Source organism: Drosophila obscura, unplaced genomic scaffold (assembly GCF_018151105.1).
Source record: "Drosophila obscura isolate BZ-5 IFL unplaced genomic scaffold, ASM1815110v1 contig_46, whole genome shotgun sequence".
NCBI classification, from domain to species: Eukaryota; Metazoa; Arthropoda; class Insecta; order Diptera; family Drosophilidae; genus Drosophila; species Drosophila obscura.
Window position 1 is genome coordinate 2,283,538 of NW_024542835.1, and position 14,168 is coordinate 2,297,705.

At 51.4% G+C, this 14,168-nt stretch overlaps 2 protein-coding genes across 4 annotated transcripts in view; both read left to right on the forward strand.

Annotated features, from left to right (window-relative positions):
- LOC111074722 (laminin subunit alpha-1) overlaps nt 1–7,615 on the forward strand; it is a 75,330-nt gene extending 67,715 nt beyond the window's left edge. Inside the window, exons 8-16 of one of the 3 annotated variants that reach the window (XM_041595201.1) lie at nt 888–2,575; nt 2,655–3,407; nt 3,475–3,757; nt 3,831–3,981; nt 4,051–4,708; nt 5,765–6,383; nt 6,459–6,592; nt 6,651–6,879; nt 6,947–7,615. In XM_041595201.1, coding sequence (XP_041451135.1) covers nt 888–2,575; nt 2,655–3,407; nt 3,475–3,757; nt 3,831–3,981; nt 4,051–4,708; nt 5,765–6,383; nt 6,459–6,592; nt 6,651–6,879; nt 6,947–7,101 — 4,670 coding nt within the window. In that variant the 3' untranslated portion in view covers nt 7,102–7,615. Of the gene's footprint in view, nt 1–887; nt 2,576–2,654; nt 3,408–3,474; nt 3,758–3,830; nt 3,982–4,050; nt 4,709–4,881; nt 5,000–5,764; nt 6,384–6,458; nt 6,593–6,650; nt 6,880–6,946 lie in introns of those variants that run through there. The other 2 variants (XM_041595203.1, XM_041595202.1) reach the window with 2 other exon arrangements.
- A 295-nt stretch (nt 7,616–7,910) lies between these two features.
- On the forward strand, nt 7,911–13,223 carry LOC111074740. The gene is made up of 8 exons (XM_022367655.2): nt 7,911–8,238; nt 8,296–8,666; nt 8,750–11,362; nt 11,418–12,070; nt 12,127–12,281; nt 12,340–12,550; nt 12,604–12,711; nt 12,771–13,223. Exons 1-8 carry the CDS (start codon nt 7,998–8,000, stop codon nt 13,141–13,143), a joined length of 4,725 nt encoding a protein of 1,574 aa, XP_022223347.2. The 5' UTR covers nt 7,911–7,997; the 3' UTR covers nt 13,144–13,223.
- Nucleotides 13,224–14,168: the final 945 nt, after the last annotated feature.

Below are 14,168 nucleotides of genomic sequence, written 5' to 3' on the forward strand. Positions count from 1 at the left end.
TGTATATCCTTTGAGAATGAGCCATAAATACATTCTACGATTAGCTAAAAACGAGAATCAAATCATCTCTTCTTGCGCGAATTCGTCGTGTCTTTTCGTGCCTATTTTTCGGTGAATGCAACACATAATTTTAGTACATTTGATAAACTGACTAACTGTAAAGATAGACAGCTAAAAATCCGTCTCCAGTCACCTTTCCCGGCTATCAATTCAAGCACTGTGGCAAGGGCGGTTTATGCCAAAACAGGAACACCTGATAAGAGCAGCAAAACTTTATCTGAAATCGATAATCTATAATTATCTTGTTCTCACTGTATATGACCTTAGACTTGGCTGCGAAAAGAGGGATAGCATGAGAGACAAAATGCAGCATCATTGTTCGAAGCCGTCTCTAGACACGTCCAATAATTTTTAGTCGAACAACTGAGGCACTATTTGATACAAAATGATGTTTTCAAGCAAAACACAGCCCCAAGCCAGCCACTGCCACTTTGTATCCGCAAAGTAAAACAATCGATTAATCGCTGTTCTCTTGCTCTGACTGCAGGCATTTGCCATAAGGCCATCTCTCTTTTTCCAGCTAGTCAGTTAGCCTAATAGCTAATAGCTATCATATAGCTATAAGGCTATCTTTGTTATCGGCGGATTTCATAGATTTGGTCTTACCTAAATAATTCCGTTTTCTTCGTTGTGTTTATTAGTTCTTTTCTTATGGGAATAGTTCTGTAGTTAGTTACCAAAAGTTGTCATTTTTGTGATCATTGTTCAGGTGTAATGTTATCGTATTCTGGTGAAACCCTCCATGGACTGCACGGTCTTTGTGATTAATCTGCAGTTGATTGTTGTATTTTTCCTTACTTACCTTTAAATTGAAAATTTCTGCACAGTTTGCGACAATTGTACTCTGTTGCTGCTGGACTATGTGGAGCTGGTGGGACACAAGCTGCGACGTGGCCTCCACAACATGGATCTGACTGGTATACCAGCGCCCTATCTCAAGTTGTCCGAGTACGAGCGGGCCCACGAGACTTGGCGGGGGCGGCAGCAGGACTTCAGCCAGGCGAGGCAACTGCTGCAGGACTATGACACCGCCGGCGTCCTCAAGCTGGATGCCCACGCAGAGAATATGAAGTTCCAGTCGCGCAAGGCGCTGTCCACGATTGGGAAGAGGCAGTTCGCTCTGAGGGCCATGCAGGATGACGCTTTGATGCAGAAACACAATGTGGGCCTGGTTCGGGCGGAGATTATCCAGACACTGCTCGATCTGAGGAGCTACGGGAAGAGTGCCCAGCACCTCAGTCTGCCGACGGCCCTAAAGCAGGCCCGCTTCTATCTGCAGGCCATCCAGGAGCATCACCAGGGAATCCAGGGCATCCGCAGCACCAACGATTGTGCCTGGCGTCACTTCTACGTCTCGGGCAACGCCTCGGATGCCGCTTTCGACGAGCGGGCCCGGCTGGAGATGCTCTGGCGAGACCTGAACCAGACCAACCATCGTGTGGTGGACATGCGACTGCAGCTCGATCGCACCCTGGAGGTGGAGAGCGAGGCGGAGGACATAGTGGAGCATGTACGCAACCTGAGTGGCCATACGGCCGAGGCGCACCAGGAGCTGAATGAGCTGGGCCAGCTCATTGGAAAGCATCTCAACCAGAGCTATCTCGACCGGGGCGAAGACCTAGCGAGGCTCACCCTCGAGCGGCAGTCTCTGCTGAGCGATCACCTGAGCCAGCTGGACGGTGCGGCAGCCCTCCTGAATGCCACCCTCGGAGTCAAGTCCGAGCAGCAGCGGGAGGTGCGCAAGCACTGGCTGCCGAAGGCGGAGAAACATGCCGATCGCTTGCTAGAGAGGTCGAACGAGTACGCTCGGCAGTTCCAGCCCACGAGGAACGGGGCACGCATTGCCATGCTGGCCAGCTCGGCACACAGCAACATAACCAAGGCGATCAACGATGCTCGTCAGGGCTCGAGCCTGGCCAAGGAGCGCGTCTACGATGCCCAGAGAACGCTTTATCCCAGCGATGGCAGCTCGATGATTGAGCGAGCCAAGCACTCGCTGCACCGCTCCAGGCAGCTCCAGCAGGAGGCCCTCAAGCAGATGCACAAGTCCAACGTGCTCAAGGAGAAGCTGCACCAGCAGCAGGAGCAGGTGGAGGGCATCAAGGCGACCATCTTCGAGTCGGGGCTGCGCACCAACAACATCTCCGGCCAGCTGCAGACGCTCACCGACAGTTCGGCCCGTCGTCACGCCAAGGATAGCCTGGACCTGGCCCGGAGAACCGGCGAGCAGATGCGTGCCGAGCTACGAAAGGCCAAGGAGATGCAGGAGTCCATTCAGAACATGCGAAAATCCTTCACCAAGCTGGCGCCCGACTGGGACATCAAGCTCGGCATGGCGCAGGAGAACATATCCCTGACCAAGACCAACCTCCGACTGGCCAACGTCTCGCTCAGCTACCTGGAGCAGCAGGCGTCCAAGGAGCAGCAAGTGTTCGAGGCCTGGAACAACAGTATGGCCAGGCAGTTGCAGCAGCTCCGCGACCAGATAGCCAAGGCCAAGCATGCCGCCCAAGCGGTGAGTAGGGCAATGGGATGGGACACCCTCTGAGTGGGTAAGCCACTGCCATTACATATTCTGTTCATTCCACTTGCAGATCGACGTCTCACTGGAGTCGTTGGGCCCAAAGTGCATCCGCACTTATCTGCCCGCATCGTACGGCCTGAGTACCTCCAACAACTTGCGCCTGAGCTTCGCGTTGGCCAACCACATCGAGAGCTCGCCCCTGATCCAAGTGGAAGGCAGTGAGGGACGCCACATCTCCCTGGAGCTGCACAAGCGACGGGTGCGCCTCGTGTGGAATCTGGGCGGAACGACGGCGACCGTCACCCATCCCATGGTGGTGCAGACGCGGGACCCCAAGTACGACGATGCCTGGTACCACGTGGAGGCCAATCGGACGCTCAATCTGGGCAGCCTGGTGGTGCGACGGATGAACAACTATGGGGTGCTGACGCCCAGCAATCCGGTCACCATCACTGGCTCCACAGACACGGAGCACACGCGCTTCTATCAGTCGCGAAACGATCGCATATCCCTTGGTGGCTTCGCTTCCAGGGACTTGCAGCTGACGCCCGGCCTCAGTGTGGTCGTGCACCAGGTGGAGGTGGACAACAAGCCCCTAGGACTGTGGAACTTTGTGGACAGCGAGGGGCGGTGCGGTGGTTCCATGATCGGTGCCCGCGAATCCTCCGCCTCATCGACGGCGCGTCACTTCAACGGACTGGGCTATGCCCAGCTAATGAAGACCCGTCCCCGGCCCTATCGCAAGAACCTGTTCTCCGTGCAGATGACCTTCCGTACTCTGGACGAGAATGCGTTGCTCTTCCTGGCGGTTGATGACAAGAACGTAAGTCCCCAAATGGCACCCCTGAATGCTGATTAACTTATCTTTTCCCTTCTTTCGGTGGCCCTAGAACCGCTCGGTGTCGGTAACATTGAGCCGTGGCCGCATCATGTTCCGCATTGACTACGGCGACGAGTCTAAGCTGGAGATCAACACGACCAAGAAGTACAATGTGGGTCAGTGGATCAAAATCGAGGCCGCTCGCGAGTTCTCGGCCAAGCGCAGCACAGAGAACGGGATGCTCCGGGTGAACAACGATCGCCCCATCTCCGGGGCACCCACACTGCCCGTGAACGCACACCTGCTCCCGGATTTGTCCAAGGCTGTTTATTACTTGGGTGGAGTGCCGCCAGGTGAGCACTGTAAACTATTGATCCCTGGGGAACCCTTCCTCCTAACGTTCCTGTCTTTTGTGTCTAATCAAAGGCTTCACATCGGGCACGACGAAAGCTCCGGGCGCCGATAATCCCTTCCTTGGCTGCATGACGGACGTGCAGGTGAACGGCGAGACATACGATCCCCTCGAGAGCTCCAGCTACTTTGGCGTAGAGCCCTCCTGCAAGGACATGATCACAAAGTGAGTAATAAATCGGACCTCTAGGAGATCGGCTCTGCTGAAATCATTCATTTGGTATCCATCCATCAGGGCTGGATTCTCGGGCAATGGGTATCTGGAGCTGCCGTCCCAGTCGCTCAGGAAGCGCTCGAATACTGCCCTGGTCTTCCGCACCCTACAGCCGGACTGTCTCCTGCTCCTGGCCGCCTACCCGCCCGAGGTGCTAGCCGACTACGATGACAAGGACATCAAGGGCAACTACTCAATGAGCCTGGTGGATGGCCAGCTGCACGTGTGGGTCAACTCCGGGCGCAGCTTTGTCAAGATGTCCTCGAATATCAGTCAGCTGAACGATGGCGAGCTGCACGTGATCAACCTGATAAAGACGGGTCGCAAGCTGGAGCTGATGCTGGACGATGAGCTGCAGGATGTGCGCAGCCTGAGCGGCAGCCCAACGGTCATAAGTCTGCCCCGGGAGGCGGGAGGTCTCTACATCGGCGGGGCTCCGTCGCACGAGAGCTTCACGCCGCTGGCGCCCACCTTCGTCAACCTGGAGGGCGCCATTCGGGACGTTGTGTTCAACAACCGGACCGTGAACTTCAACGACGCCCTGACCTTCTCCAATGTCCAGATCGGACGCAATGGGCCCCTGATGGGCAGTCTGAAGGGTGGACTCTACGATGTGTTCCTCAAGACGGAACCGATGATCGGCAAGAGTTTCACGGCCTCGCCGGAGGGTTGCAAGCGGGTGAGTTGCTAAGGCTGATTCCTCTATTTGTTTGGCTTGGTATGGGCAATGGGGAAGGAGATTGGAGAGACTATTCGGATGGGACTGAGACTGGTCCATCCGCGACACTGCATGTACATTTCGTGGCTGCCTAACTCTATCTTAAACTGAAACGTTTCTCTTTGTTCTTATAGGATTTTAGTTGCTAAGCAATTATGTCAAAAGCTGCTACGCTAAAAGCATCAAGCGCTGCGCTTCAAGAAAGCTCATTTGTATACTAATTTCGCCTAAACACACACACACAAACACACACACACCCACAAAAAACAAAAACCAAAACAAAAAGCTAACCAAAACAAAGCTACTCTATGTGGTCTCTATGTGGATTAATGATTAATATAACCAATCATCATCAAAGTTACATGCATACTATCACTATAACCTCAGTCGCAGGCGAGGAAGTTGTCCCACCTGATCATGATCATGATCATCATCATGATTCTGATTCTGGTGGGACAACTGGGCTAGCTTTAAGTACGGAAGAAGATTGGTTCAAGCTGCTGGGCTAACACACAAAATAAAGGCGAGAAAAAGAAGCGCCATAATCGTAGTTAATAATCATCTTTTATACGACATACATCTAGTACATACATATATAGTTTTTGTAAATATATTTCATACGAGTTAAGTACGGCTCCGAAGCTCGGTCTAGTCGCTAAGATCCGCACCACTCATATCAACGCTTTGTGTACGTTTTTGCTTTCATAAATGTATCATACAATTAACATTTGAGTTGCTTACCCACTGCGCGACCACAACACGGACATTTGATTGTTATCACATCTCTTTTTTAAATCACGTTTCAAATAAAACATTTTTTATAACAACAAAAACAACAACGAAACCGAACAAATATCATGGCAAAGTTTTTATTCTTAACCCAAAATCTCACCGAGTGTTCTCTCTGGGAGATCGCTACGCTTTGAGCTCAGAAACTAACACAAAGTCGTCGGGGTGAGTTGAGTTCCTCGATAGATCAAGCAGGACCTGGGACTAATCGGGGGCTCTTTCTTGCAGATCGGCAGCTACTCCTACGAGCCGAATGCCTTCAAGTTCGGGGACGAGTTCTACAGCTACTCGCAGCTGAAGCTGCCCGAGCGCCACTTCTGGCAGCGCAACTTCCGCCTGAGCTTCGACTTCCGCTCCTTCTACCCTAACGGCATGCTCTTCCTGTCCCCCGGCAGCAAGGAGAAGCCCAAGCACTACGTTGTGCTCCTGCTCAAAGATGGACAGCTGGTCCTGGTCGTGCGGGGTCGTCGTCGCGAGGAGCTCCAGCTGACCGCGAAGCTCAACGACGGCGAGTGGCATCGGGTGACTGTCAGCTGCCATGAGCGCAAGGTCACCATGTCGGTGGAGATAGGCCGAACGGACCAGAAGACCTCCGCCCAAATGAAGCTGCCCAAGAAGATCGGGGCCTCGCAGCTGCTGCTGGTCGGCGGCCTGCCCCAGGCCCCAGTCAAGGTGGCATCGGAGCTCTACATGCGCCTGGACCATTTCAAGGGCTGCCTGCGACGAGTAACCATCAACAATAGCACCCAGGACCTGGCACGTCCCGGCAAGCACTCCAATGTGGGGCAGTGCTTTCCCACCGTCGAAAGGGGCAGCTACTTCCCCGGCGATGCCTATGCCATATACAGTGAGACACCGACACCTACTGTGCTGCAATCAAAGATCCTGGTGACCCAACGAATGTTTTTTGTTATGTTTACAGAGAAAAACTTTCATGTGGGTAAATACCTGGACCTGGAAACGGAATTTCGAACCTCGGAACTGTCGGGAATATTGCTGAGTGTGTCCGAGCCGAGTGGATTCCCAGCCCTATCGTTGGAGCTGCACAACGGCAATGTAAGAGGAATGCAAATGCGATCTGTGATTGCATCTAATTGTCTTTGTCGTTTGGCAGATCGTTTTCTCCTGCGACCTGGGAGATGGAATGCCGCTGCGTCTGGAGGCGGCGTTGCCTGGAAAGTATGCCCTGTGCGACAACAAGTGGCATAACATTTCGGGCCTCTACGATGGCGAGCAGATTATCCTTCGAATCGATCAGCTGCCAGCCGTCATCAGTGCCGGAAACCCACGGAACGCGGGCAAGGTGCAAACCCGTTCTCCCCTCTACATAGGCGGGCTGCCAGGTATAGGAAAAGACATCTACTTTTTGGCGGAAATCAAACAATAATACTGACACCTCTCACCTTTCAGATGAGGCTCCCAGCGGCTCGCTGCTGTCGAGGGAGAACTTCAAGGGCTGCATCCGAAACGTGTCCATTCGCAACGAGAAGCGCGACTGGATCGATATGGACGAGCTGCGCAATGTGCTGCTCAGCGAGTGCCTCGTGGCCAGCGATGATAGCTGAAGAACTGTCCGGCCGCCGTCCGGGGCGTTTCTGGTTCCTGTTGACGACACACCAAAACTTTTTCCAAATGTATTGTGATCAATAACGAGTTTTATAGCCTATCACTGCCATATAAGTTAGCCTAGCCTAGGATTAGCTTCGGATATACATATCTCAACTCAACTAACTTGGAACCATCATTGCCAGTGTCTGCATTTTCAAATCCGCAATCTGACTTCTATTTATTTCGCTTATTTATCCCAGTTCAAGTTCCCATTCTCATTTATTTATTTTATGTTTTAAAGAGGCTTTAAGTTTGTATTTCTTTTCATTCGACTTAACCGAATCTCCTGTTTGTACAGTCCACCACGAGATACCTACCACTAAGTAGCATTAGGTTATAGGACTTTCATTTGTACATAGAAGCGGCCATTTACCTATTAAGCATCATAACACTTACACGTAGTACTTACCATTGGCATCTACATACACATATGCATACATAGGTATAAATTAAATAAAAAATCATTTATTAAATCAATATAAAATGCGTCGTTGGTTTTACATGTTCGATGGAAAATAAAAATAATGGCATTTAATGTTGGTATTTACATACATGTAGATCGATTGGCTTCCAGAGAAAGAGATCAACGCCGGATTTGGGATTTCGGATCCTCTGTGGGGATGTAATTTGATTCTTGTGCTGCCTTTTGATATTAAGCAGTGCAAGAGAGTGAAAGTTTCACAGCTCCAAAAACCATTAAACCTTTTATGGCTTCGTACATTTTAGTTGGCTCTGGAAATTTTAAAAGCTCCCCTGGGAGATTTGTGTCGCATGTCTGGATCATTAATTATATTTTATCAACAGTCTGTAAATCGTAGCACATACTCAGACATATTCTGTAGTACTTCACACAATGAACACGGATAGGAGCAACAGACGAGGCAACAGGCAATCCACACTGACTGATAGCTCGTATCACATCTACTGCATTAACTTCTACGACAATGGGCTGAATGCGCTTCGGGACGAGTTTATAAGCCGAATCAAGTGCGGTCTGCGTCGACCCCTTTTCGTTATAGATGTGGAGAGCGAGGTGCAGCTGGCCATGCAGCAGAACGATCTGCGTATGTCAAAGGCCTATGCCAAGAGGTCGGGTAAGTGAATACGTAAGTGCACCATCAGCAGGCCCGACACTCACCACAAATTTGCAGTAGTGGCAAATGAACTAAAGTCCACGGATCCCCTCACCATTACCCTGCAACGAATCCGGGAGAGTGTGGCCGAGTACGATAGTATCAGCAGGAATATCGAGAAGGAGCTGAACTTCGATCTCTACGAGTATTGGCAAAAGAACTATCCGGCCGAGCTGAAGAATATTTCGAAGGAGCCCAAGAAGGCACGCAAGCCGAAGAATGGACTGGACACCATGCGCACCACCGCCACTACCTCCGTGAAGACAGCCAAATCCAAGACCGACAAGGGATCTGGCGAAAGCCCGAAAATGGAAAAACTTGAGTGCGTGTCTCTGACGGCCAAGGACCACCACAAAGTTGGCAAGGGGCAGCCGCTGTCCAAGCGCATTGTAAGTAAAGCCGAATGGTAGAGGGATGCTGTGGATCCCAAGCTTTCTTCTTAATTCCTGCCCTACTCTGCTCTGCTCTGTAGTACATCAAGGATAACCCTCTGACGACGAAGATAATGATCCTGGTCATTGGCAACTTGGACAATGATTTCTACAAGACTCTGCTGGCCAACCATCAGCCACTTCGAGCAATAATTCACTTCCTGCCCGAGGAGTGCGCGTACGATTTGCTGGTGCCGCGTCCGCGACGTGAGAGGTATCTGCAGGAAACCATTGCCAACATCCAGACGGACATTCACTCGCTGCGCAAGAGAACGGCCACCAAGTCCGTGGGCATATTCCAACAGAAGCTGCCACAGATGTCCGCCTGCCTGGCCACGAAATTCACCGACGATATCTTCAATCAGCTGAGCTGGTTCGTGTACGATGTGGAGACGCTGAGGGAGCAGTACATATCGTACTACCTAGCGCCCTACCAGGAGACCAATGTGAAGATGAGCCCGGACGCCAGCATGCAGGACAGCTTCCACATGGCCGAGTCGCTCAGCATTCAGGGGCACTACCTGAAGGCCCAGATGCCAGCAGCCAGGTCTGACGTTGGGTCCATCTACCTGTACGTTGAGTCCCTAATGAGCATATTCGGCCATCCCCGGGAGCTGATGACCGAGGTGGAGGTCCTTCTGCTGGCAAACCCCACCTCTGCGGCGCAGACACGGATGCTTGACAAGGTCAAGGTCTATGCGAACGCCTTCAAGAGCATTGTGAAGCTGTCCAAGAACGAGCGACTGTTCGTGGAGCAGGGCAATTCTCTGCTGAGCAGCATGCTCTCCTACATGGATCAGTCGTTGATGAGCAATGTCTACCACGGCTGTCTGGAGTACAACCTGATGCGACGCTACTTCACCACTGGCTACATCACCGAATCCCTTCCGTACTGCCCCTACAACGGGGAGTTGGAGCCCATCTTCCTGCCGAAGTATGCCCAGCTCTACCTCACGGACGATGCGGTGACGCAGCGCGTCATAGAGCTGGTCAACGACTACGACGACTTCACCGTGGACGAAGTCTTCCCCAGTGTGAAGCTCTACACCTTCCGGCGGGCTCTCAACGAGGTCTTCGAGCAGCAGAAGCAGACTGTGCTCCCCACGCGCCTGTGCTTCAGGGACTTCACCCTCTTTGAGATGGAGCAGTTCCTGAAGGACCTGGTGACCCCCCAGATGTTCGATGAGGCCATGGAGCAAAACGAGAATTTGGTTATGGCCCACAGCATTGCCACCATGCACGGCATGGAGCAGGAGCCCATGACCATTAGGTGCAAGGAGGGTCAGCGTCTCACCATCGATCCAAAACTCTTCGTTCGGCCCAAGTCCCTGAAGGCACAGAAAATGGCCAACGACAAGGAGGAGCAGGCTCCAGCGACCGCAGCTAATGCAGAAAGTGCGAGGAGCACAAACAAGAGTCTGCGGCTCGCCTCAAAGACTAGTCTTCTGCGCTACGGTTCCTCGCAACTGCACGCGAAGATCAATGTGACGGGGAACGAGCAACCAGAGGCGCCCTTCATTGGACTGGGACCCAATCATCCCATGCTCAAGGGATACAACCTGGACGACACACAGCAGAAGATCAAGTCCAAGACCTCCAAGTACTTCTTCGAGGAGGGTCGGGTCACGCTGTACGAGGAAAAGTGGAATTTCCGGCAGATGAACAAGTGCCTCTCGCTGGACCTCGACGGCCAGCATGTGCACTTCAGGGACGCTGCCAGCGTTGTGGGTGCCACGGATGCAAATATCCGCGTTGAGACGAAGAACGGAATCAGCCTCAGGGTGCTGCTCTCGGAGGCGGAGTGTGCCAAGGCTGTGGTCAACTACCCAAACGGACTGAGCACCTACTGCCATGACACGCATGCCGAGCACCAGTGGTCCATTCAGGAGAACGAGCTGGACGAGAGCCGGCGAATCTGTACCCCCTACGGCTGCGTCATTGTCTTCTACAACAACAGCTCCACAGTGCTGATAATGCGGTACAACGGAGAGGTTTATCGCCTGTTCAGCCACACCGAAGCGGAGGTCGAGGAGGAGGAAGGCGTTTCGGAGTTCATCAACGCCTGCTCCACCCAGTCCACCTTCAGCAGCTACCATCCGCTTTCCAGCGCACCCAAGAAGAAGAAAGCTCGCGATGGAATCTCTTCGCTGATTAGTCGCTCGTCGGGCGGCGCCGACACCAACCCCCGTTCCTCAATGCAAAGCAACACCTCCAAGGGATCCTCCGCAGCGCGCAAGCAGAAACTGGCCAAGACCAAGCAGGCGACAGCTCTGTTCGCCAGCATCGACTTTGAGCTCAAGTACCTCAAGTTCATCATGGGCCTGTATAGCCTCAGCTACAGGCATCTCAAGCTGACCACCTCGATGGGCAGTGTGGTGCACGTGCAGACGGACGGGAAGATCTGGTGCGGGAAGCCCTTCAGGAACACCGAATGGCACGACTACTATGCCAACGAGTCGTATGCGCTGCGGAATGATGGCGTCAAGACCGTATGGACGATAGCGGAAACGAGATGCTACCACAGCGACGGCACGATCATCAGGACTGGCACCCTTGAGGGCTGGGACCCGGGCGTAATGGTGGACGAGATCGATGCCGAGATAAGTTCCAGTAGCTCGCATCGCCCAGTAGTGCAGAGTAGACTCTCCCAGACGGTAGGTGTATCCATCCATGAAGGTTTCTGTGTTGTTTCTACTTCTGTTTCTATAGCCCGCCACCCTGTATATCAATGCTCCGGAGGGTACGCCTTTCGAACCATCTGGTCAGCTATCGCAGAGCTCTCTGACCAGCGCTGTGGGCATGGAAACAGAGGTGCGAAAGCCAAAGAGTATGAGTGACTATCTTGTAGAGGAGGAGGGAGAGGAATTCTTCATCCACGACATGAGCTTCATAACCTTCACTCCGGATAGTTACTTCATTCAGCACCATCTCTATGCCGGCATCCACTTCACCTTCACACACATCACGGACGTGGATCTGAAGATCGAGACAGAGCTCTATATGTCGGACAACCTCAAGGTTCGGTTGTACAAGGAGGGGCCGCCGGACGAAGAGCTGAATCCACCTGAAGCGAAAAGGGTGTCTACCCTTGTGGATGAGAATGCAGAAAACCAATTGTCTGCCTTTGAAGCAAGACAATCCTCCGAGGCAGATGCAGATGAGTGGGTGAAGGGCAGAAATCTGGCTCCCATCAGTGCGGAGGGGTCGTTGGCATCACCGCCGCGTCCGCCGCCGCCGCCTTTCGAAACCCCCATGGTGGATATCGAAGGCATCAACCTGAGCATAACTGTCAACGAGAAGCAGGCCGTTCTCACGACTCGATTGCGTAAGTTTGGCTGCGACGAGAATGCCCTGATCGTGCGGTAAGTGCTTACCGTAGAGTGCTCGACCAATTCACGTTCCACAATATTTCGTTCAGTGAGGATGTAACGCTGCAGGTGGACTTTGACAAAAATCTGTCGACCACGTTTCGCACTTGGGTCGAAATACTAACAAGGTTCATCAACTGCTTCTGTCCCAAGTGGAGGACTGTATACTTCCTGGAATCCAGCTCGCCAGAGTGTAAAAGGAAGGGTATGTAAACTGATCGATGGTGAGGATCAGTATCCACTACTGAGGAGCTCTTTTGCAGGCTTTGAGCTGGTCAAATCGATTCCCCCCCTGGGCAAGTACAACTTCTGTGCGGGCAACTACTTCATCGATGTGAATGAGCTAATGTCGGTGAACAAACGTATGAAAAACCAGTTGGATTTTTATGACAGCGATATGGCTAAATTTCCACGTTTTCCACTCTATAAGCGCGTGCCCCAACCCGTGGAATTTCCCATGGTTCTCAATGCCAAGTACGTATCGAGCAGAGCATGGAATTGTTTCTAATACGAATACGTTCATTTAGGATCTTTGTGGAGATACCCGCACAGCTGGCCAACACGGATCAGATACATCACTTCATCAATCCCTTTGACCGGATCAAGTTCAGAAAGCTGCGGCATCGCTTCAACGAGTGAGCGCTGGAGAGCAGACATTTCGGTGTACATTTTTTATTGAAAGCATTATTTTCAGGTCGGTTCTGTTCCATCTGCATCCGCGTCTGCGGCAATTGGTGCAGCAGGAGATCAGCAAACGCAGCTGGCGCAACCATCACCAGGAGCAGCAGCGACGCAACTTCTCAGAGCAGCAGCGCCTGACCCTCTACATGGCCATGCTGAAGCACAAGGTGTATCCAAATTACTTCCAGTTCAAGGACCAGTTCTACTACCATGTTCGCAACATTGACTTCTTCGAGTTCATGGCCGTCAAGTGCAGCGAGAAGGCCAATCCCGAACACTACCATGAGCACATCGAGGAAACGGAGGAACCCGCTGCACCGAAGCCAGTCCCCGCCAAGATGAAGAAGAAATGCTTGTGCCCCAAGTACATTAAGTCGATGATATAACGAATACGAGTAGGAGTACCATGCCTACTACGCCTACACCATTCCAAATAAAGCTTCTTATTACTATGTGTTCATTCAAACATTTATATGTATATTTTATTTACAATTTGGGGTATCTTCATACCCGAACTCGAAGATTTCAGAAAGGATTTGTGGTCTGATTATTCTGTTTTTGAGGACCTATGTACGTACATATATACGTATCATGTTTCTTTCCATAGCACTGCCCTAAAATGCAATGCATACCTGCAGGCAGGCGATATAATTTCCAGGTTCGTATGTACATTTTTGTTGTTGTTTATTGCTTAAGCTTAAACAATGTGCAATTGAACAAATGAAAGAACAATTTAAATGTATACAAATCTTAGCCTTAAGCTGACCCAACGATGTATCCGACAATGAATCCACAAAATCACGATGAGCAGATGGGAACCTCAATTTAGAGTCTACAGAAGGAGACCAAGAGATATTTGGTAGGTTTCTGCTTTATGATCTTCGACAAGTTAAGCTGGTGTTTTCAGGCGGTCCTGACGGAGTTTCCGGCTGTGTACTCATGTACTGTGCCGACGCTCTGTGTGGAGCCCTGCTTAGACTATTCACCCTATCCATTGACTCTTCAAGCTTCCCCCCGATCTGGAAGGAAACAAATTTATTAAAGTTCACTTCTTTCATCATTAAAGGCTTCCAAGGTAACTTGCAGACGGATGTTATTTACACCGATTTCAGTAAAGCATTCGACTCTATAAACCATTCCCTTCTAGCACAAAAACTTGACCTTTTAGGGTTTCCGCCTATTCTTTTGAGATGGATTTCTAGCTACCTTCGTTCTAGGTCTCAAAGAGTCCTCTTCAAAAACTCCTTCTCTTCACCTGTTAAAGTTACTTCTGGAGTACCACAGGGCAGCCATCTAGGCCCCCTACTATTCACACTCTTTATTAATGATCTGCCTTCAGTATTAACAAACTCTCCAGTACTCATGTATGCGGATTATATTAAACTCTGTGTCCAGTATAAGCACATTTCAT

What these genes read in the sequence shown, in the direction of transcription:
- LOC111074740 (XM_022367655.2), top strand. Translation starts at nt 7,998, where the DNA reads ATGAACACGGATAGGAGCAACAGACGAGGCAACAGGCAATCCACACTG. An exon ending in GGCCTATGCCAAGAGGTCGG is followed by an intron (nt 8,239 to 8,295) that starts GTAAGTGAATAC and finishes ACAAATTTGCAG; the next exon opens with TAGTGGCAAATGAACTAAAG. An exon ending in GCCAGAGTGTAAAAGGAAGG is followed by an intron (nt 12,282 to 12,339) that starts GTATGTAAACTG and finishes GCTCTTTTGCAG; the next exon opens with GCTTTGAGCTGGTCAAATCG.